The sequence below is a fragment of the Salmo salar genome, chromosome 15 (assembly GCF_965601325.2).
Source record: "Salmo salar chromosome 15, fSalSal1, whole genome shotgun sequence".
Taxonomy (NCBI): domain Eukaryota; kingdom Metazoa; phylum Chordata; class Actinopteri; order Salmoniformes; family Salmonidae; genus Salmo; species Salmo salar.
This window is the reverse complement of record NC_138305.1, coordinates 5,148,728-5,173,697: the sequence shown is the minus strand read 5'-3', so window position 1 is coordinate 5,173,697 and position 24,970 is coordinate 5,148,728. Positions and strand designations below refer to the sequence as shown.

At 44.6% G+C, this 24,970-nt stretch overlaps 1 protein-coding gene across 1 annotated transcript in view; it reads right to left on the bottom strand.

Moving 5' to 3' along the window:
• LOC106570851 (protein unc-13 homolog B) overlaps nucleotides 1-24,970 on the bottom strand; it is a 79,296-nt gene that overhangs the window by 37,567 nt on the left and 16,759 nt on the right. Inside the window, exons 5-16 of the mRNA XM_045695361.2 lie at nucleotides 23,581-23,750; nucleotides 22,279-22,394; nucleotides 22,018-22,181; nucleotides 20,587-20,737; nucleotides 12,552-12,620; nucleotides 9,775-9,864; nucleotides 7,766-7,906; nucleotides 7,329-7,585; nucleotides 6,986-7,071; nucleotides 2,157-2,283; nucleotides 1,634-1,730; nucleotides 1,196-1,339 (exon numbers count right to left, since the gene is read on the bottom strand). Of these exons, the coding sequence (XP_045551317.2) occupies nucleotides 1,196-1,339; nucleotides 1,634-1,730; nucleotides 2,157-2,283; nucleotides 6,986-7,071; nucleotides 7,329-7,585; nucleotides 7,766-7,906; nucleotides 9,775-9,864; nucleotides 12,552-12,620; nucleotides 20,587-20,737; nucleotides 22,018-22,181; nucleotides 22,279-22,394; nucleotides 23,581-23,750 (1,612 nt within the window). The remainder of the gene's footprint in view (nucleotides 1-1,195; nucleotides 1,340-1,633; nucleotides 1,731-2,156; nucleotides 2,284-6,985; nucleotides 7,072-7,328; nucleotides 7,586-7,765; nucleotides 7,907-9,774; nucleotides 9,865-12,551; nucleotides 12,621-20,586; nucleotides 20,738-22,017; nucleotides 22,182-22,278; nucleotides 22,395-23,580; nucleotides 23,751-24,970) is intronic.

The window sequence follows — 24,970 nt, the reverse complement described above, 5'->3', positions numbered from 1 at the left end:
ATTATGTTATAATTAAGTCTATGATTTGATAGAGCAGTCTGACTGAGCAATGGTAGGCTCCAGCAGGCTCGTAAGCATTCATTCAAACAGCACTTTCGTGCATTTTGCCAGCAGCCCTTCGCAATGCATTGAGGTGTTTATGACTTCAAGCCTGTCAACTCCCAAGATTAGGCTGGTGTAACCGATGTGAAATGGCTAGCTAGTTAGCGGGTGCTCGCTAATAGCGTTTCAAACGTCACTCGCTCTGAGAAATGGGAGTGGTTGTTCCCCTTGCTCTGCATGGGTAACGATGCTTCGAGGGTGGCTGTTGTCGATGTGTTCCTGGTTTGAGCCCAGCTAGGAGCGAGGAGAGGGACGGAAGCTATACTGTTACACTGGCAATACTAAAGTGCCTATAAGAACATCCAATAGTCAAAGGTATATGAAATACAAATCGTATAGAGAGAAATAGTCCTATAATTCCTATAATAACCACAACCTAAAACTTCTTACCTGGGAATATTGAAGACTCATGTTAAAAGGAACCACCAGCTTTCATATGTTCTCATGTTCTGAGCAAGGAACTTAAACGTTAGCTTTCTTACATGGCACATAATGCACTTTTACTTTCTTCTCCAACACTTTGTTTTTGCATTATTTAAACCAAATTGAACATGTTTCATTATTTATTTGAGGCTAAATTGATTTTATTGATGTATTATATTAAGTTAAAATAAGTGTTCATTCAGTATTGTTGTAATTGTCATTATTACAAATAAAAATTGGCCGATTAATCGGTAGCAGGTTTTTTGGTCCTCCAATAATCGGTATCGGCGTTGAAAAATCATAATCGGTCGACCTCTAGTTACAACACACCAACCACTGGCTTTCCACCCTGTAGACTGTTACAGCACACCAACTCTATCACAAGTTCACTGCTTGAAAGTCAACAATAACCATCTGACCATGGCAATAACGTTTTTTCAGGTGTTTTGAAGTGTCTATAATTATATCTCTCCACCTCTTATTCTCTGGATTAAAGTTGTGTTTGTTGTTAACGAAGTTGACTCTGTATTAATTATGTTGTTTGCTAATTTGGTTGAATTTGAATTCCATTGACATGTATCTATTCATCTCAGTGAGAGAGTTTGTGTGTGTGTGTGTGTTTGTGCACATGGTGTGTGTGCGTATGTGTGTGTGTGTGTTTGAGTGTTACCTTGGCGAATCGCCTGTTGTAGTGGGCCTGCACCTTGGGGTCAGGACAGTCTAGTTTCTTGATGATCTCAAAGCTCTGGTTGAGCTGGGTGAAGATGTCTACTACTGAACTGGAGAACAGAGCATGCTCCGACGTCTGCTGGAACTATAGTAGGGAGAAGAGAGGGAGAGAGAGATAGAGAGAGAGAGAGAGAGAGAGAGAGAGAGAGAGAGAGAGAGAGAGAGAGAGGTCAGGGGTCATGGTACAAAGGTCAGATAGGTAGAATTAGTCTGTGCCCCGATTCTCCACCATTTTCTTGACGTGTGTTCTTGCACAGTCCCCAAAATGGATTTTAAAGTATAGGATTGGTGTAAGTATTGGCTGGAGGGAGTTTCCGCCATTGTTAAACCCATGCGAGAAAGTGTGCAAGTGAGCTGGTGAGACGTGGAGGTCCCTCACCCCTTCCCTCTTGTCCCGCTCTAGAGCTCCATTCATAAACTCCATGGACACATCCTCATTCTCACCCAACCACTGAAGGACAAACTGCAGAAACCACCTGGCGACAGAGGAAAGAAGAGGGAGAGAGAGAAGGAGGAGGAGGGAGGGACAGCGGGAAAGAAAACGAGAGAGGGGGAGAAAGAGAAAGAGAGAGTGACAGAAAGAGGGACAGACACAAAGGGAGACAGACACAAAGGGAGACAGACACAAAGGGAGACAGACAGAAAGGGAGACAGACAGAAAGGGAGACAGACAGAACGGGAGACAGACAGAAAGGGAGACAGACAGAAAGTGAGACAGACAGGAGTTACAGCCCAATTACAGGAAGAGAGAATTGGAAAATACATAGTGTGAATGTGAGAAAGAAGCAGTATGAAACAGTGTCAGAGAACAGGTGTCTGTCAGAGAGAAAGAGAGATTTGATGAATTCATGAGCAAGAGGATACAGTGTGTGTGTGGGCGGGGGGGGGGGGTCCCTACTCACGCAGAATACTCTGGTACATTGTCTTGGAAGGCAGGCAGGTCGATCACATACTCGTTGTAAAGCCACTTGACCTTGAAGTGAAGATTCATGTAGTCAGCACTCTTACACAGACGATGCTTCTCGTGCTCTGAGGATAGAAAACACACACACACACACACACACACACACACACACACACACACACACACACACACACACACACACACACACACACACACACACACACACACACACACACACACACACACACACACACACACACACACACACACACACACACACACACACACACACAGTTAGTTAGCCTCGGTCTGTCTTAACTCCCATTCAAGAGGACCACAATGGAAATAAGTCCCAGATTTTATTGTGTGTTATCCTCCATGATTTTATTCATGTGCATGTATGGCTTTTAAGTTTTATGTGTGCTTGTTTTTTAAAATGGTCGAATTAATAAACTTAACTAAACATGCGTTCACCCGGGGAATAAAGAACAGTTTCAGTTACATGAACAGTATATTCCATGTTCTACACAAGTGTCCCTAAAGGGACATACTGTTCTGATATACTGTTAGGCTCCAAACAAGCCAAAACACAAATAATAATTGCTGTCATGTTGAATTTGTGAAAACAATTGCAATATTAGTGTTATTGTATGAATTAATTGAGGAACCCATCTCCCTAGGAAGGCTGGGAATTGTCAGGGACCTCACGATGCAATATTATCACAATACTTAGTAGGGTGTCCACGCCCAGAGTGCGTGAAAATGAGCTTTCGTTGTCACATTTCACTTCCTTACTTTACAAAATAAAACATTTCCAAGACAAATGTGATTCTTCATGTTCTGAATCATTCAGTGGGGTCTTTCTCTGACATCTCATTAGCATTATATCCAAAAAGTGGGATTTAGTTACCTAATACATCCCATAATAAGCACAGAGCTCTATTGACAGAGTGGCGCCGCGAGACTTTTGAGGATTTTACACTGTGGTCGTCTGCAAAGTTGTTTACGCAGTCGTAAAAAGCCAAATTAACACGATACCCTGTCTTTATTTTTTTTTAAATGTACCTTTATTTAACTAGGTGAGTCGGTTAACAACACATTTTTAGGAACAGGGGGCAGAAGGACAGATTTTTACCTTGTCAGCTCGGGGATTCGAACTTGCAACCATTCGGTTAGAGTCCAACGCTCTAACCACTAGGCTACCCTGCCGCCCCGTCTTATGAAGCTTGAGCTGAATTCAATGTTAAAAGGCTTTGAAAATAAAAAGCATGCGCTCAGTGCTCCGTTGACATTTCAGAGAGATACGCTTGTTTTTGTGAGAAATCTTTGAAAAAGAAAAGGAATTTCGCATTAATATGAAAAGTGTACAGTAAAATATGAAAATACTACGTGTCAAAATCGATAACTATTCTAACCTTTATATTGTTTCATGTCCTGCGGATTCGTGAAGAAAGATGACAAATGCAATGATCCAACCTAGCTGATGCAATGCTATTTTCCCGATTTTTGACCACTTTTTCTGCCCATCCTACATGGGTAAAAACTCCAATAACTTCTGAACGAATAATGATACAGACATGAGGTTTGGACCTTTGGTTTTAGCCACTGGTCAAGATATGTGCTTTTGATTCGACACGCTAGGTGCTGATACAACCTGTATTGAGATTCTCACAATTCTATATGTATTGCGATTCGGTACTGCGATTGCACTGTAATTTGATGGTCCAGACATATTGCTCACTATATGTCTCCTGCAAAGAGACAAGAGAGAGCATGATAACATTTGTTTTGATCAGTAACGAATATAAAAGTTAGTTCACTATTTAAAAAGAAGATAGGAAGAAACATTCAGGCGAAGGTACAGCTGATTTGCGCCAACTAACGCTACCTAGCGAAAACAAATCGATACTTGGAGTCTAAATATTAATATAATATCAAAATATGTAATTATAAATGTTTTCCTCCCTAGAGAAGACAGGTGCCAGTCTGTCATTCTGGTAGACTAGCTATATTGTGGTGCCAGTCTGTCATTCTGGTAGACTAGCTGTATTGTGGTGCCAGTCTGTCATTCTGGTAGACTAGCTGTATTGTGGTGCCAGTCTGTCATTCTGGTAGACTAGCTATATTGCTGTGCCAGTCTGTCATTCTGGTAGACTAGCTATATTGTGTTGTAGTCCCGTGTGGCATAGTTGGTAGGGCACGGCTCAGTTGGTAGGGCACGGCTCACTTGTAATGCCAGGGTTGTGGGTTTGATTCCCACGGGGGACCAGCACGAACAAATATGAAAATATAAGTCGCTCTGGATAAGAGCGCCTGCAAAATAACTGACATGTAAAATGCCATGCCAGTGTAGACTAAGGTCGTGCTGTAAAACATATTCTTCCTTTTCCCATGTTTACTAGCACTGAGCTCAAAGAGTTGGTCCCTGTGACTGATCTTCCTCCTGCTCTAAAACTGGACTGTCAACCTCCCATGGTCAACACAGCACACACCATTAAACTGGTCTTCTCTGTATATCCGTCCACCATTACTGAACACACTTTTCTCTGTGTGAAGGCCAGGGTGTGTGTTGTTTGGACACATCTTTACTTTACTGTGTGTGACTGAGGGGATTTTGGACCTCCTGGGCTGCCATCCATCAACAAGGCCACATGATCCGTCAGTATTCCTGTCTGCTGTGTTGTGGCGTGATGCTTGACGGTTCAGTGCATGGGAGCTCAGTGGTCAAAAAGACAAACAGAGCACAGCAAAATTGCACAACACACACACACATCCCTCACAGCAAGATGAACACACAAGCATGTGTACACACACACGTCTTACCAGCGTAAAAGTCTAGTCTGCGGATTCGGATTGTTTCAGGCGCTGAGATGGCAACACAAATGAGAAACAAACAAAAAATGAGGAAGAGAGACAGAGCCAAAGACGGAGACGAGAGAGAGAGACAAACAAAGAGAGAGTGAGTGAGTGAGTGAGTGAGTGAGTGAGTGAGTGAGTGAGTGAGTGAGTGAGTGAGTGAGTGAGTGAGTGAGTGAGTGAGTGAGTGAGTGAGTGAGTGAGTGAGTGAGAGAGAGAGAGAGAGAGAGAGAGAGAGAGAGAGAGAGAGAGAGAGAGAGAGAGAGAGAGAGAGAGAGAGAGAGAGAGAGAAAGAAAGAAAGAAAGAAAGAAAGAAAGAAAGAAAGAAAGAAAGAAAGAAAGAAAGAAAGAAAGAAAGAAAGAAAGAAAGAAAGAAAGAAAGAAAGAAAGAAAGAAAGAAGAGGGGGGAGGAGAGAGAGTGAGAGGCAGCAGAAAATAGAAGGATAAAAAGTTATGAAAGACAGACAGGCAGGAGGCAGGAGGAAGGGAGGGATAATGGTAGCAACAGAGAGATGAGGAGATAGAGTTAGCGTGACGGAACAGAAGGCAATGATAGAAGATAATGAGACTCCTAAACAACTGAACAGCCCTCTGGAGTCATCATCGAGCATATGTAGTGTGTCAGTCCCATAACATTTTAGTCATTTAACAGACACTCTTATCCAGAGCAATTAGGTTTAAGTGCCTTGCTCAAGGGCACAGACAGATTTTTCACCTAGTCCAACTGGTGGATTCAAACCAGCGACCTTTGAGTTACTGGCCCAACACTATTAACCACTAGGCTACCTGCCGCTTCTCTCTCTTTCTATTTCTGCTTCGTACAGAGGCTAAGTCATCGTAATGATTAGTTTGCATTAATATAATAATATATGTCCACTGAGCTACAGAGGACATCTGAACTAGGTCAAGTAAAATACGACTCAAAAAAAGAAGAACTAAACATCATTCGGATGCTAAGGCCAGAAATTATTCTACAGCATTGATTCAAAATAACATGTTTCCCCCTTAAATGGCTTTTTGGTAAATAGGAATGAATGGAACCAATACTACAGTCTAATACTACAGAACCAATACTACAGTCTGGTTACAATACTACAGTCTGGTTACAATACCAATACTACAGTCTAATACTACAATACCAATACTACAGTCTGGTTACAATACAATAGTCTGGTTACAATACCAATACTACAGTCTAATACTACAGAACCAATACTACAGTCTGGTTACAATAACAATACTACAGTCTGGTTACAATACCAATACTACAGTCTAATACTACAGAACCAATACTACAGTCTGGTTACAATACAATAGTCTGGTTACAATACCAATACTATAGTCTGGTTACAATACCAATACTACGGTTACAATACCAATACTACAGTCTGGTTACAATACCAATACTACAGTCTAATACTACAGAACCAATACTACAGTCTGGTTACAATACTACCGTCTGGTTACAATACCAATACTACAGTCTGGTTACAATACAATAGCCTGGTTACAATACCAATACTACAGTCTAATACTACAGAACCAATACTACAGTCTGGTTACAATACTACCGTCTGGTTACAATACCAATACTACAGTCTGGTTACAATACAATAGTCTGGTTACCATACCAATACTACAGTCGGGTTACAACTAAAGACAAGCTAATGTTAGCATGGGACAAGGTTCTATTTATATGAGAAACACCAGTACTACCATGCTAGCTAACTAAGGACAAGCTAGATAATAAACTAGATGATCAACTACCGTGACCTATAACCTCACCATTGTTCCAATGGCAGTGGTCGATGTTATCAAAAACTGAGAGAGGGATGACAGAAGACGATGAAGAGGAGAGAAAGAAATGGATGAGTGGAAATGAGGAATGAGACAGAGATGACCAGCTAGAATGTGTATGTGAAAACATGCGCGCACACACACATATGCACGCGTACACACAGACGGTCTTACCTTCTAGAGCATACTTCATGTCCTGAGCGAACAGCGTCCACATGACTTCAGCACTGACCTTCCCCACGTTGAGCTCCTGAGGAAACCTGGGAGCACAGGGGTCAGAGGTCAGCGATTAGGGTCACAGACCAGTTAGAGATGCTTAATAAACCACTTTTGATGTGTTCGATACCATTCCATTTATTCTGTTCCAGCCATTACTATAAGACCCTCTTCCCCAATTAAGGCGCCACCAGCCTCCTGTGTTATATACATATGTGTGTGTGTGTGTGTGTGTGTGTGTGTGTGTGTGTGTGTGTGTGTGTGTGTGTGTGTGTGTGTGTGTGTGTGTGTTTTTACTGACTGGTTAATGATGGGTGTGTAGGCGTTCTTATCTTCTTCTATGATGGAGACGATGAGGGTGATGAGTTTCGGCCAGAAGTCCAGGTTGTGGATCGTAGGCCCTGTCTCCTCTGGCTCCTTCTTCACTTCCTCCTCTTCCTCTTCTTCTTCTTCCTCCTCCTCCTCTTTTTCCTCAGCATCATCCTCTCCCTCCTCCCCTTCTTCTCCCTGTTTCTTCTCCTTCTTCTTCTTCTCCTTCTTCTTCTTCTCTGGCTTGGGCTGTGGGAGAGAGAAGCAAAGCCAGGAGTTTGTAAACATTCCTATGAAAGTTATTTAGACAACTGTGGTCAAAACATGTCAACACTTTTCAGGTTGTAGTGTCGCAGGTCTGAACTAAAAAAAATATCATATAATTTATTGAAGAAGCAGAAGAAGAATAATAATAAGAATTCTACTCACAGGCTCTACGGCAGGCTGGAACTGTCTCATGTAGAGCTCTATACAGTTGTTGAAGATGTACTCATAGGTGGAGTTTCCACAGGCCTTCACACAGTCTCTCACAACATGGGCTGCCCTCGGGGGGCTCTGAAGTTCCAACACCTGGCCACACGAGGGAGACAGAGAGGCAGAGAGAGAGACTCAGTCAGACAGAGAGGGAGAGACAGAGAGACAGACTCAGTCAGACAGAGAAACAGACCCACGGGGGAGACAGACAGACAGAGAGGGAGAGACAGACCCAGACAGAGAGAGAGAGACAGACCCAGACAGAGAGAGAGAGACAGACCCAGTCAGACAGAGAGAGAGAGACAGACCCAGTCAGACAGAGAAACAGACCCAGTCAGACAGAGAAACAGACCCAGTCAGACAGAGAGACAGACCCAGTCAGACAGAGAAACAGACCCAGTCAGACAGAGAAACAGACCCAGTTAGACAGAGAAACAGACCCAGTTAGACAGAGAAACAGACCCAGTCAGACAGAGAAACAGACCCAGTTAGACAGAGAAACAGACCCAGTCAGACAGAGAAACAGACCCAGTTAGACAGAGAAACAGACCCAGTTAGACAGAGAAACAGACCCAGTCAGACAGAGAAACAGACCCAGTCAGACAGAGAGAGAGAAACAGACCCAGTTAGACAGAGAAACAGACCCAGTCAGACAGAGAAACAGACCCAGTTAGACAGAGAAACAGACCCAGTTAGACAGAGAAACAGACCCAGTCAGACAGAGAAACAGACCCAGTTAGACAGAGAAACAGACCCAGTCAGACAGAGAAACAGACCCAGTTAGACAGAGAAACAGACCCAGTTAGACAGAGAAACAGACCCAGTCAGACAGAGAAACAGACCCAGTCAGACAGAGAGAGAGAGACAGACCCAGTCAGACAGAGAAACAGACCCAGTCAGACAGAGAGAGAGAGACAGACCCAGTCAGACAGAGAAACAGACCCAGTCAGACAGAGAAACAGACCCAGTCAGACAGAGAAACAGACCCAGTCAGACAGAGAAACAGACCCAGTCAGACAGAGAAACAGACCCAGTCAGACAGAGATATTTTCATCTCTGTCACATGAAACCGCTGGCACCGTGCGTGCGGTACGCTTTTGACAGTGGTGTTTTCCTGCAAATTCCATTATTGAACGAACATTTGCACGTGGCCTACAGCCTTGTGCTCATTACAGGCTTATAATGTGAAGAAATAATAGTTTATGAAGCTTTGTTTATGTATCCTAGGCCTCCTGGTTGTATAAATTTGGGATCTAATCGTCCCACAACTGTCCCAGAGTCTGTTTGGTATAGACTATTTCTTTCTCCCCAAGCTGACTAATAGAATAGGTAAATGTTTCTACTATGGGCTGGTTTTTGCTGTTCGTTACTCGTCTTGTTTCCTGAGGAAAAGTACATTTGGACAGTTACTCTAACATCTTCAAAGTGCACATCAGAATTCAGTAAGAAGGACATATTGCATCTTCGAGTTGCATTTCTTGTTAATATGAATGACCATAATCTAAATGTGATTTCTGTCATTCTGAGCACCGTTGGTGGACGCCCTAATCAGGTTACGTGCCCAATGCATATATTGGTCCGGTAAATTTCTCAAATGTCCGGTAAATTAAAATGCTGCTGGTCAAATGTCCAGTGTCACGTTTTCCTAACGGAAACCCTGACACACACACACACACAAACAGACACAGACAGACAGACAGACAGACAGACAGACAGACAGACAGACAGACAGATGAGGATGTAGCAGAGATCATTACTGTGTGTGTGTGTGTGTGTGTGTGTGTGTGTGTGTGTGTGTGTGTGTGTGTGTGTGTGTGTGTGTGTGTGTGTGTGTGTGTGTGTGTGTGTCTGTCTGTCTGTCTGTCTGTCTGTCTGTCTGTCTGTCTGTGTGTCTGTGTGTCTGTGTGTCTGTCTGTGTGTCTGTGTGTCTGTGTGTCTGTGTGTATCACTAAACCTCTCTGTACCTTCATTCTGAAGAAGGTTATGCTAGTCAGCAGATCCACAGTAGACTTCAGGTCCTGCAGACGAGGCTTACTACTGGCTGGGAAGTTATTCTGATGGCGGGGAAGAGAGAAGGTGGTTAAGTTAGGGTGGAAAAACTCAAAACAAATTATGGTGCCAAAACATCAGAAATTCCTTATGTTTCCTCAGCAGGCTGAAACATTCAGTCAACTGTCTTCAATGTACTGAAGGGAACACACAACATGAATTTACAGTAGGACTGTCTATTTAGTCAAGGATGCAACAGCCCCCATAAACTGTGGCACAGCGGTCTAAGGCACTGCATCTCAGTGCTTGAGGCGTCACTACAGACACCCTGGTTCGATTTCCAGGCTGCATCACAACCGTCCGTGATTGGGAGTCCCATAGGGCGGCGCATAATTGGCCCGGCGTCGTCCGGGTTTGGCCGGTGTAGGACATCATTGTAAATAAGAATTTGCTCTTAACTGACTGGCCTAGTTAAATAAAATTAAGGAAATACTGTTGCTATAGGAGATTTAGACTGGCTTAGAGCTGAAGGAAATACTGTTGATACAGGAGATTTAGACTGGCTTAGAGCTGAAGGAAATACTGTTGATATAGGAGATTTAGACTGGCTTAGAGCTGAAGGAAATACTGTTGATACAGGAGATTTAGACTGGCTTAGAGGTGAAGGAAATACTGTTGATATAGGAGATTTAGACTGGCTTAGAGCTGAAGGAAATACTGTTGATACATGAGATTTAGACTGGCTTAGAGCTGAAGGAAATACTGTTGATACAGGTGATTTAGACTGGCTTAGAGCTGAAGGAAATACTGTTGCTATAGGAGATTTAGACTGGCTTAGAGCTGAAGGAAATACTGTTGATATAGGAGATTTAGACTGGCTTAGAGCTGAAGGAATACTGTTGATACAGGAGATTTAGACTGGCTTAGAGCTGAAAGAAATACTGTTGATACAGGAGATTTAGATGGCTTAGAGCTGAAGGAAATACTGTTGATACAGGAGATTTAGACTGGCTTAGAGCTGAAGGAAATACTGTTGATACAGGAGATTTAGACTGGCTTAGAGCTGAAGGAATACTGTTGATACAGGAGATTTAGACTGGCTTAGAGCTGAAAGAAATACTGTTGATACAGGAGATTTAGACTGGCTTAGAGCTGAAGGAATACTGTTGATACAGGAGATTTAGACTGGCTTAGAGCTGAAGGAAATACTGTTGATACAGGAGATTTAGACTGGCTTAGAGCTGAAGGAAATACTGTTGATACAGGAGATTTAGACTGGTTTAGAGCTGAAAGAAATACTGTTGATACAGGAGATTTAGACTGGCTTAGAGCTGAAGGAAATACTGTTGCTATAGGAGATTTAGACTGGCTTAGAGCTGAAGGAAATACTGTTGATACAGGAGATTTAGACTGGCTTAGAGCTGAAGGAAATACTGTTGATACAGGTGATTTAGACTGGCTTAGAGCTGAAGGAAATACTGTTGATATAGGAGATTTAGACTGGCTTAGAGCTGAAGGAAATACTGTTGATACAGGAGATTTAGACTGGCTTAGAGCTGAAGGAAATACTGTTGATATAGGAGATTTAGACTGGCTTAGAGCTGAAGGAAATACTGTTGATACAGGAGATTTAGACTGGCTTAGAGCTGAAGGAATACTGTTGATACAGGAGATTTAGACTGGCTTAGAGCTGAAGGAAATACTGTTGATAAAGGAGATTTAGACTGGCTTAGAGCTGAATGAAATACTGTTGATACATGAGATTTAGACTGGCTTAGAGCTGAAGGAAATACTGTTGATACAGGTGATTTAGACTGGCTTAGAGCTGAAGGAAATACTGTTGATATAGGAGATTTAGACTGGCTTAGAGCTGAAGGAAATACTGTTGATATAGGAGATTTAGACTGGCTTAGAGCTGAAGGAATACTGTTGATACAGGAGATTTAGACTGGCTTAGAGCTGAAAGAAATACTGTTGATACAGGAGATTTAGACTGGCTTAGAGCTGAAGGAAATACTGTTGATACAGGAGATTTAGACTGGCTTAGAGCTGAAGGAAATACTGTTGATACAGGTGATTTAGACTGGCTTAGAGCTGAAGGAAATACTGTTGATACAGGAGATTTAGACTGGCTTAGAGCTGAAGGAAATACTGTTGACACAGGAGATTTAGACTGGCGTAGAGCTGAAGGAAATACTGTTGATACAGGAGATTTAGACTGGCTTAGAGCTGAAGGAAATACTGTTGATACAGGAGATTTAGACTGGCTTAGAACTGAAGGAAATACTGTTGCTATAGGAGATTTAGACTGGCTTAGAACTGAAGGAAATACTGTTGATATAGGAGATTTAGACTGGCTTAGAGCTGAAGGAAATACTGTTGATACAGGAGATTTAGACTGGCTTAGAACTGAAGGAAATACTGTTGATATAGGAGATTTAGACTGGCTTAGAGCTGAAGGAATACTGTTGATACAGGAGATTTAGACTGGCTTAGAGCTGAAGGAATACTGTTAATACAGGAGATTTAGACTGACTTAGAGCTGAAGGAATACTGTTAATACAGGAGATTTAGACTGGCTTAGAGCTGAAGGAAATACTGTTGATATACAGTGACTGGTTTCTTCTGTGGTTTTACTGTACAGGGTGAATGGATCAATCTAGAGTATAGCACTAGATATACACATCATCCATACTAGACTTGGTAGTCAGTTGGTACATAGACAAGACAGTCAGGAGAGATGTAGACTTACTCTGTATGTGGAGAGGTCGATCCGAAGAGAGTTGTGCAGTTGATCCATGAGCTTAACAAAACGATCTTTCTAGTTTGGGGAAGAAGAGAGAAAGAATGCTATTTGGCTCTAAACAGAGAGTACACAGTGTCAGAATACCTGACCACTGTGACTGACCCAAAATTAAGGAAAGCTTTGACTATGTACAGACTCAGTGAGCATAGCCTTGCTATTGAGAAAGGCGGTCGAAAGCAGACCTGGTTCTCAAGAGAAGACAGGCTATGTGCACACTGCCCACAAAATGAGGTGGAAACTGAGCTGCACTTCCTTACCTCCTGCAAAATGTATGACCATATTAGAGACACATATTTTCCTCAGATTACACAGACCCACAAAGAATTAAAGAACAAATCCAATTTTGATAAACTCCCATATCTATTAGGTGAAATTCCACAGTGTGCAATCACAGCAGCAAGATGTGTGACCTGTTGTCACAAGAAAAGGGCAACCAGTGAAGAACAAACACCATTGTAAAAACAACATATATTTCTGTTTATTTATTTTCCCTTTTGTACTTTAACTATTTGCACATAATATGACATTTGAAATGTATTTATTCTTTTAGAACTTTTGTGAGTGTAATGTTTACTGTTCATTTTATTGTTTATTTCACTTTTGTTGATCTACTTCACTTGCTTTGGCAATGTTATCATACGTTTCCCATGCCAATAAAGCCCTTAAATTGAATTGAACTTGAATTGAGAGAGCGAGAGACAAGAGCGAGAGAAGAGAAGAGAAAGACAGAGATGAGAGTGATGTAGGGAATGTTGACAGGGAGACTGTTGTCCAGACAGTCTGAGTTAATGTGCTTCGGGGTGATAGACAGTATGTGTGCCTGGTTATTAAAGAGAGAAAGACTATTTGAGTTGACGTGTGTGTGTGTGTGTGTGTGTGTGTGTGTGTGTGTGTGTGTGTGTGTGTGTGTGTGTGTGTGTGTGTGTGTGTGTGTGTGTGTGTGTGTGTGTGTGTGTGTGTGTGTGTGTGTGTGTGTGTGTGCGTGCGCGCGCCACAACAAGGAGTAGTGAATAGAGGAGAGAAAGGAGAGGAGAGAGGGACGAGCAGGGGGAGGGGGGGGCATTCACCTAGATTTACAGGCTGTTGTCACTGGAGACTTTACTATCCACATAGAGACCATCACTCCCTGAGAGGATGGAGTTGGACCACAATTCTCCCCCACGCCTCCTCTTCAGACAGAGATAATAGCTATAATGGCCACAGTGTCCTTCCCCACAGCTAATAGCTATATTCACCCCATCTCCTCAGACCTAGTGGTAATAGGATCCCTTCCTGAATGTTCCCACCCTATCCCATCTGCAGTATGGTCCAACCACAGCAGCTAGCTGCTCCTGTCTTACCTCTTCACTAATCCAATGCCTGCATCCCAAATGACACACTATGACCAAGGCTCAAAAGGAATATGGTGCCATTTGGGACACGATCCCTGTCAGAACTCCAAGGGCTCTAACCTTTATTATGAGCTCACAGACACGTATCAGAGTTTTAATATTAATATTAAAACCGGATATCACCAAGGAAACCACACACACACACACACACACACACACTTTCTATCAGTGGGCCAATCACAAGGCTGGATTATGAAAATGAGGAAAAGATGAAGAGATCAATATCAGTTTATCCTTCACATGATGGATAATGATCAGATGATGAGAGAGAAAGGAGGGCAGAAAGGGAGAGAGAGAGAGTGAATCAGGGATAGAGAGAGACAGACAGAGATAGAGAGCGAGAGAGAGCGAGATAGAGAGAGTGAATCAGAGATAGAGAGAGAGAGAGCTAGATAGAGCTATAGGACTATGGTGGTCTGCTTGAAATAGAGAGCGAAAGAGAGCGAGATAGAGAGTGTGAGAGCTAGATAGAGAGAGAGAGCGAGATAGAGAGAGAGAGCAAGAGAGAGAGCAAGAGAGAGAATCAGGGATAGAGAGAGAGAGAGCTAGATAGAGAGAGAGAGCGAGAGAGAGCGTGAGAGAGAGAGAGAGAGAGAGAGAGAGAGAGAGAGAAACCAGCCTAAACAGAGATGCCTGTGTATGTCCGGCTGAGATTCAAATCAAAACCAGTTCCTTCCTCACACGCTTTGTAAAGAGGTTTACTTACGGGTCTTCCCAACAACGCAGAGAAAGAAAATAGAGAAATAATATAATAGTAAAACACGTCATAATAAAAGTAATACTAGATACACAGTGAGTTACAATAACTTGACTATATACACAGGGTACCAGTACAGAGTTGATGTGCAGGGGTACGAGGTAATTGAGGTAGATATCTACATATAACTAGGAATAAAGTGACAGATAATAAACAGAAACAGCAGCGTATGTGATGAGTCAAAAAGGGTCAATGCAGAAAGTCCGGGTAGCTATTTAGTTAACTATTTAACTAACAATTTTGCAGTATTATGGCTTGGGGGTAGAAACTGTTCAGGGTCCTGTTGGTTCTAGACTTGGTATATCGGTACGGCTTGCCAGTTGCAGAGGGAGTTGTTCAGTCCCAGGGACCTTAGCTTAGTGATGAGCTTGGAGGGCACTATGGCACTGAACGCTGAGCTGTAGTCAATGAACAGCATTTTTCACATAGATGATCCTTTTTTACAAGTCGGATAGGGCTGTGTGGAGAGCAATAGAGAGTGTGTCTGTCATCTGTGGATTTGTTGCGGCGGTACGCGAATTGTAGTGGGTTCAGGGTGTCTGGAATGATGGTGTTGATGTGAACCATGACGGCATTCTTGGGTATAGGGACTATGGTGGTCTGCTTGAAACATGTCGTTTTTACAGACTGGGAAAATGTCAGTGAGGACACTTGCCAGCTGGTCAGCTCACGCTCTGAGTATGCGTCCTGGTAATCCATCCGGCACTGCGGCCTTGTGAATGATAACCTGTTTAAAGATCTTACATCGGCTACGGAGAGCATGATCACACAGTCATCCGGAACAGCTGGTGCTCTCACGCATGGTTCAGTGTTGCTTGCCTCGAAGCGAGCATAGAAGGCATTTACTGTAGCTCATCTGGTGATGCTCATGTCACTGGGCAGCTCGCGACTGGGATTCCCTTTGTAATCCATGATAGTTTGTAAGCCCTGACACATCCAACAAATGTCTTAGCCGGTGTAGTAGGATTCGATCTTAGTCCTGCATTGATGCTTTTCCTGTTTGATGATTCATTGGAGGGCGAAACGGGATTTCTTATAAGCGTCCGGGTTAGTGTCCCGCTCCCTGGAAACGGCACCTCTAGCCGTTAGCTCAGTGCGGATATTGCCTTTAATCCATGTCTTCTGGTGGGGATATGTACGTATTGTGGTATCCCAGGAGGTCTACCCCGGGGGATGGTAATAGAGGGGAGGTACGTGAGGTGACGTTGGCTCCCTCTGCTGGGAATACGGGAGCTGGGCACCCCGACACGGACAGCTCTCTAAGTGGAGGTAATTAGAGGAAAGTGCCAACCAGCCGTGGAGGTTAAATAAAAGGAGCACGATGGCACACCGTGGGAGAAAGAGGGAGAGAGACGGACACCAGTTAAGAGAGAGAAGAAAGACTGAGCAAAACCTAAGTTATTTCTTTGATATATTTATTTTCTGTCTTAGTAAAGTTGTTTTTGCGGACTAAAGCCTTCCTGTCTCTGTGTCAATCTCTGCACGCTCAACCCAACACCCCGCGGTTTACCACAGTACGTACGGTTACTGTGGAGAGGATGTTGTCGACGCACTTATTAATAAAGCCAGTAAATGATGTGGTCCTGTAGCTTAGCATCCGCTTCATCGGACCACTTCTGTATTGAGCGCGTCACTGATACTTCCTGTTTGAGTTTTTGCTTGTAAGCAGGAATCAGGAAGATAGAGTTATGGTCATATTTGCCAAATGGAGGGCGAGGGAAAGTTTTGTATGTGTTTCTGTATGTGGACTAAAGGTGATCTAGAGTTTTTTCGCCTCTAGTTGCACAGGTGACATGCTGGTAAAAATGAGTTAAGATGTATTTCAGTTTTTCTGCATTAAAATCACCGGCCACTAGGAGCGCCGCCTCTGGATGAGCATTTTCTTGTTTGCTTTTGGCCCTATACAGCTCGTTGAGTGCAGTCTTAGTGCCAGCATCGGTTTGTGGTGATAAATAGACAGTTACGAAAACTATAGATGAAAACTCTCTTGGTAAATAGTATGGTCTACAGCTTATCATGAGGTATTCTAACTCAGGAGAGCAGAACCTCAAGATTTCCTTCCTTAATATTAGAGATCCACCACCAGCTGTTGTTAACAAAGCGACACACACCACCCCCTTGAGCTTACCCAACGCTGCCGTTCTGTCCTGCCGATGCATAGAAAAAACAGCTAGAATATTTGTCCTTGTTCAGCCAAGTTTCAGAGAAACATTGGATATTACAGTTCTTCAGGTCCTGTTGATAGGATAGTCGTGAACGGAGCTCGTTCCAGTTTGTTCTCCAATGATTGTACACTCGGCAATAGAAAAGAGGGTAGAGGCAGGCGGATTATTTACACGCCGTCGTAGTTTCATCAGGGTACCCGTACGTCGGCCTCTATATCGCCGTCTCGTTCTCTTCCAAGTGTCGGCGATTTGGACCTGGTACAGGGTGAGCAGTGCAGGCTCTCACCTATCTGGCAACACACTCATTATAGTCAACAGGAAAAAAAGGATTGCCAATCTGGCAACCAACTCTAACTATAGTCAGTAGGGAAACACAGGCTGTCACGAACTTGGCAATTCCATCTCAACATAGTCGGTAGAAAAAAACTCAGGATTACCAATCTGAAACATAATCTAACCTTAGTCAGTAGGGAAACACAGACAGGCTATCACCAACCTGGCAACCCAGAAAGAGAGCGTTATATCCTTAGCCTATGGTAACACTAGTGAGTCCCTGGGCCCATTAGATTGAGTATACGCTGCCAGCAGCCAGCCAGTCGCTCATAAATCACAGTCGTCTGACTGCGACTGGCAGGGGACAGAGCCGGTGGCGGAGACAAAATGGATATCCATCTCCATTGCAGTGGCACTACTAGTGCTGTTGGCTGGAATCCCAGGGGCCATTAAGACTGGCTTCTGGCTGCTTCTGGGCTCTCTCATTTGGCTAAGACTGGGATCACATTCAAAACACATCTCAGAGCGGGAGTGCAGGTTCCCTCTGTCCATATTACAGCACTCCTACTCTGAGACTGTGTAGATAATATGTACCCTGGGTATTATGCTATGGTCATGTTGCTGTGTACATCTCACAGCTCTTAAGGCTAACACAGACGTTAGTAATCCTACCGACTGATCATCGATGGTGATGAGTCAGCCTACAGGAAGGAAGGAGAGCACCACATCAACGGGGCTGTAGTGGAGCGGGTCGACCCTGTCTTCATGTACATATCTACCTCAAATACCTTATTATTATCTATCCTAACGCCTGGTCACTTTACCCTGCCTTCATCTACATATCTACCTCAAATACCTTATTATTATCTATCCTGATGCCTAGTCACTTTAACCTGCCTTCATGTACATATCTACCTCAAATACCTTATTATTATCTATCCTGATGTCTAGTCACTTTACCCTGCCTTCATGTACATATCTACCTCAAATACCTTATTATTATCTATCCTGATGCCTAGTCACTTTACCCTGCCTTCATGAACATATCTACCTCAAATACCTTATTATTATCTATCCTGATGTCTAGTCACTTTACCCTGCCTTCATGTACATATCTACCTCAAATACCGTATTATTATCTATCCTGATGCCTAGTCACTTTACCCTGCCTTCATGAACATATCTACCTCAAATACCGTATTATTATCTATCCTGATGCCTAGTCACTTTACCCTGCCTTCATGTACATATCTACCTCAAATACCTTATTATTATCTATCCTGATGCCTAGACACTTTACCCTGCCTTCATGTATACATATCTACCTCAAATACCTTATTATTATCTATCCTGATGCCTAGTCACTTTACCCTGCCTTCATGAACATATCTACCTCAAATACCTTATTATTATCTATCCTGATGCCTAGTCACTTTAACCTGCCTTCATATCTCGTGCCCCTGCACATTGATCTGGTACTGCCTGTATATAGCTCCACATTGACCTGGTACTTCCTGTATATAGCTCCACATTGATCTGGTACTGGTACTCCCTGTATATAGCTCCACATTGATCTGGTACTCCCTGTATATAGCTCCACATTGATCTGGTACTCCCTGTATATAGCTCCACATTGACCTGGTACTTCCTGTATATAGCTCCACATTGATCTGGTACTGGTACTCCCTGTATATAGCTCCACATTGATCTGGTACTGGTACTCCCTGTATATAGCTCCACATTGATCTGGTACTGGTACTCCCTGTATATAGCTCCACATTGACCTGGTACTCCCTGTATATAGCTCCACATTGACCTGGTACTTCCTGTACATAGCTTCACATTGATCTGGTACTCCCTGTATATAGCTCCACATTGATCTGGTACTGGTACTCCCTGTATATAGCTCCACATTGATCTGGTACTGCCTGTATATAGCTCCACATTGACCTGGTACTCCCTGTATATAGCTCCACATTGACCTGGTACTTCCTGTACATAGCTTCACATTGATCTGGTACTCCCTGTATATAGCTCCACATTGATCTGGTACTGGTACTCCCTGTATATAGCTCCACATTGATCTGGTACTGCCTGTATATAGCTCCACATTGACCTGGTACTCCCTGTATATAGCTCCACATTGATCTGGTACTGCCTGTATATAGCTCCACATTGACCTGGTACTTCCTGTATATAGCTCCACATTGATCTGGTACTGGTACTCCCTGTATATAGCTCCACATTGATCTGGTACTCCCTGTATATAGCTCCACATTGATCTGGTACTCCCTGTATATAGCTCCACATTGACCTGGTACTTCCTGTATATAGCTCCACATTGATCTGGTACTGGTACTCCCTGTATATAGCGCCACATTGATCTGGTACTGGTACTCCCTGTATATAGCTCCACATTGATCTGGTACTGGTACTCCCTGTATATAGCTCCACATTGACCTGGTACTCCCTGTATATAGCTCCACATTGATCTGGTACTGGTACTCCCTGTATATAGCTCCACATTGACCTGGTACTCCCTGTATATAGCTCCACATTGACCTGGTACTTCCTGTACATAGCTTCACATTGATCTGGTACTCCCTGTATATAGCTCCACATTGATCTGGTACTGGTACTCCCTGTATATAGCTCCACATTGATCTGGTACTGCCTGTATATAGCTCCACATTGACCTGGTACTCCCTGTATATAGCTCCACATTGACCTGGTACTTCCTGTACATAGCTTCACATTGATCTGGTACTCCCTGTATATAGCTCCACATTGATCTGGTACTGGTACTCCCTGTATATAGCTCCACATTGATCTGGTACTGCCTGTATATAGCTCCACATTGACCTGGTACTCCCTGTATATAGCTCCACATTGACCTGGTACTTCCTGTATATAGCTCCACATTGACCTGGTACTCCCTGTATATAGCTCCACATTGATCTGGTACTCCCTGTATATAGCTCCACATTGATCTGGTACTCCCTGTATATAGATCAATTTTTGTGTATTTTATTCCTCGTTTAACACATTTTCTTTATTATTATTATTAAACTCTGCATCGTTGGGAAGGGGTCGTAAGTAAGTATTTCACGGTTAAGTCTACACCAGTTGTATTCTGTGCATGTGACAAATAACATTTGATTTGATAAAACACACTATGACGTACCAACACAAACACACTATGACGTACCAACACAAACACACTATGACGTACCAACACAAACACACTATGACGTACCAACACAAACACACTATGACGTACCAACACAAACACACTATGACGTACCAACACAAGGGGTAGAGGACAATATGGTACGTAAGATTTTGTGTGTAGTTGTGTGTAGTCGCTGTGTTGTGTGTATATGTGTACATCTTACCCCGAAGTTGGAGGCATTGAAGCGGTCACATGCGGAGACGTTGGTGATGGCCGTAGGATGGGCGTAGAAGGCGTTGATATTGGCCAACAGAGTACTCATCACAGCAGGAATACCAGACAACATGTACTTAGAGGACAGACAGGCAAAGTGACTGGAGAGAGATAGAGCGGGGGAGAGAGAGAGAGAGAGAGAGAGAGAGAGGGGAGGGGAGGGGAGGGGAGGGAGGGGAGAGAGAAAGAGAAAGGGAGGGAGGAGGAGGAGAGGGGGAGAGAGACCGAGAGAAAGAGAGAGGGAGGGAGGAGGACAGAGAGAATGAGAGAAAGAGAGAGGAGAGAGGGAGAGAGAGACCAAGAGAAAGAGAGAGGGAGGGGGAAGAGGAGAGAGAGAGAGAGAGAGAGGAGAGAAAGAGAGAGGGAGGGAAGAAGAGAGAGAGACCGAAAGAGAGAGGGAGAGAGGGAGAGAGAGAGACCGAGAAAAAGAAAAAGGGAGGGCGGAGGAGAGAGGGGGAGAGAGAGAGAGAGAGAGAGAGAGAGAGAGAGAGAGAGAGGGAGGGAGGAGAGAGGGAGGGAGGGAGGAGAGAGGGAGAGACCGAGAGAGGGAGGGAGGGGGAGAGAGAGAGAGAGAGAGGGAAGGAGAAGAGAGGGAGAGACCGAGAGAAAGAGAGAGGGAGGGAGGGGGAGAGAGAGAGAGAGAGAGAGAGAGAATAAGAATGCGTGCCATCTCCTAAAAGTCACATAATGACAGATGAGCAATTAAATCCTGACTGTCTCTGTAGTGGCACGTGTGTGTGCATGCAATGCATGCATATGTAGAAATGTGTGTGAGTGTGTGAGTGACAGGTCCAGACCAGTGGAGGCTGCTGAGGGGAGGACAGCTCATAATAGTGGCTGGAACGGAGCAAATGGAATGGCATCAAACACATGGAAACCATGGAAACCATCTGTTTGATGTATTTGATATCATTCCACTCCTTCAACTTCCACGAGCCCGTCCTCCCCAATTAACATGCCACCAACCTCCTGTGGTCCGGACTGAGACGTGTGGTCGATGTATTAACCTTGGAAGTCCTGGACAATTGCCACGACAACCGTGTCATCATTTCTCATTAAAAGATAAACCAATCTGCATGGGGCTCATGACTGCAGACGCCATCGCAACACTTTCTGTTTCTATCCAAAGTGAGACTTCTATAACGGAACCATCTGAATATAAACCTGGAAGCTTTTTCTCATTGTTACCCTCTTATCAGGGACTCATTTAGACTTGGAACACCAGGTGGGTGCAATTCATTATCAGGTAGAACAGAAAACCAGCAGCAGTCCGGACCTCATCGGGACAGAGTCCCCTGTAGTAGAAGATTGGAACAGTGAAAATAAGCTGAACACACACACATGCACACGCACACACACTCTGAGTTCCCAGCAGACTCACGTCATGGCCTGGTAGATGGACTCGATGCCGTAGCGCATGGCGAATTCATCTACGATATCCTGCAGCACCTCATCAAAGTAGACCTTCCACGCATCGTCTCCATAGGCAACAGGCACCTTCACCACCCCCTGACCCACCACGTCAGTAGAGTAATGGAACATGTTCTGGAGGGGAGAGACAAACAGCTTCCGTATCTGTTTATATGCTGTGTGTAGCCAGTTGTGTGTGTATAAACAGACAACGTGGAGCGGTGTGTGTTACCTCGTGCAGGCTGGTGTACTGAACGTGGTACGGCGCTACTTTCTCCTCCCCTTCAATCTCCACACTGATCTGTAACCTGATGGCCCCAGACACTGCTGACTTATCAGTCCTCTTCTCTGTAGGGAGAAACACACAGATACACACTGTCAGGTAGAGATACACTGTCAGGTAGAGATACACACTGTCAGGTAGAGATACACACTGTCAGGTAGAGACACACACTGTCAGGTAGAGACACACTGTCAGGTAGAGATACACACTGTCAGGTAGAGACACACACTGTCAGGTAGAGATACACACTGTCAGGTAGAGATACACACTGTCAGGTAGAGATACACACTGTCAGGTAGAGACACACTGTCAGGTAGAGATACACACTGTCAGGTAGAGACACACTGTCAGGTAGAGATACACACTGTCAGGTAGAGATACACACTGTCAGGTAGAGATACACACTGTCAGGTAGAGACAGACAGACAGACAGACAGACAGACAGACAGACAGACAGACAGACAGACAGACAGACAGACAGACAGACAGACAGACAGACAGACAGACAGACAGACAGACAGACAGACAGACAGACAGACAGACAGACAGACAGACAGACAGACAGACAGACAGACAGACAGACAGAGAAAGACAGAGAAAGACAGAGAGACAGAGACACACAGTCCAGTTCAAAGTGAATGATGGCAGGCCCGTGTGGCAAATGGCTTGTTTGTATAAAGGACTACTGTAACTCTGATTGACTATAGCACACCAGTCTGTGTAGACGCCGGTCCTGGACGAGACAGATGGTTTTTATTAGGTTTTATTTACTGCAGTGTCTATTGATTATCCAAACACCACAGCCACAATCCAACTCTATATTGCTATAGAATTTTCACAAATGCCTTAATATACGTTATTCCCAAACATTCTAAGAAATTATGAAAAAGTGAAAATTATCATATCTACGTCCTAACTTGTCAGAATTCTTTTTTTTAAATTGTTTTTTTATTGCCATATTCTTCCTGGGGGTGTAAATGAACAGATTTGAATAAGATTTGTCAGTTCCTGTTAAAATAGCGAAGAAGAATATAACTGAACTTGGTTGACCATGCACCACACACATGCACACCTACACACACGCACACCTACACACACGCACGCGCACACACACACGTGTCACACATACACACAAACACACACACATACACAAAAAACACGCACACACACACACATACACACACACACACACACACACACACCTCCTCCAAAAAACACACAGAGCGGTAGGTGCTGTATGTGACTCCGTACCCAGGTTGTACCAGACGTCCATCTCTCCGCTGAGTGTTCTGACCTCAATGATGCTCTGACCCAGGAAGTCATCGGACTCCCTCTTCAGACGCTGTTTCACCCTGGACTTGATGTCATCATCCTCGTCCCAAACACGCAGCTTGATACGGTCCGACGTGTTGTGGCACTCACTGAAGAGGAGCAGGGACAGGGAAGACTAACGGTTAAGTACCTTTATTATACTGTTCATTAAGAACTGACAATTTATGACTACAATTTCACTGATATCGACGCACATAGGAGGAGAGGGGAGAGCGAGGAGATGGAGGAGGAGATGGAGGAGAAGGGTGAAGAGGAGGGGGGTGAAGAAGAGGAGGGTGAAATGGAGGGGGTGAAGAGGAGAAGGGTGAAGTGGAGGGGGTGAAGAGGAGGTGAAGAAGACGAGGGTGAAGAAGAGGCGGGTGAAGAGGAGGGTGAAGAGGAGGAGGGTGAAGAGGAGGAGGGTGAAGAGGAGGGGGATAAAAGGAGGGTGAAGAAGAGGAGGGTGAAGAGGAGGGAGTGAAGAGGAGGGTGAAGTGGAGGAGGGTGAAGAGGAGGGGGTGAAGCGGAGGAGGGTAAAGGGGAGGGGGTGAAGAGGAGGAGGGTGAAGAGGAGGGGGTGAAGAGGAGGGTGAAGTGGAGGAGGGTGAAGAGGAGGGGGTGAAGAGGAGGGTGTGAAGAGGAGGGGGTGAAGTGGAGGAGGGTGAAGAGGAGGAGGGTGAGGTGGAGGGGGTGAAAAGGAGGAGGGTGAAGTGGAGGGGGTGAAGAGGAGGAGGGTGAAGTGGAGGGGGTGAAGGGGAGGAGGGTGAAGGGGAGGGGGTGAAGGGGAGGAGGGTGAAGAGGAGGAGGGTGAAGAGGGGGAGGGTGAAGGGGAGGAGGTGGAGGGGAGGAGGGTGAAGAGGAGGAGGGTGAAGGGGAGGAGGTGGAGGGGAGGAGGGTGAAGAGGAGGAGGGTGAAGAGGAGGAGGTGAAGAGGAGGAGGGTGAAGAGGGGGAGGGTGAAGGGGAGGAGGTGGAGGGGAGGAGGGTGAAGAGGAGGAGGGTGAAGGGGAGGAGGTGGAGGGGAGGAGGGTGAAGAGGAGGAGGGTGAAGTGGAGGGGGTGAAGAGGAGGGGGTGAAGGGGAGGAGGGTGAAGAGGAGGAGGGTGAAGGGGAGGAGGTGGAGGGGAGGAGGGTGAAGAGGAGGAGGGTGAAGGGGAGGAGGTGGAGGGGAGGAGGGTGAAAAGGAGGAGGGTGAAGTGGAGGGGGTGAAGAGGAGGGGGTGAAGGGGAGGAGGGTGAAGAGGAGGAGGGTGAAGAGGAGGAGGGTGAAGAGGGGGAGGGTGAAGGGGAGGAGGTGGAGGGGAGGAGGGTGAAGAGGAGGAGGGTGAAGGGGAG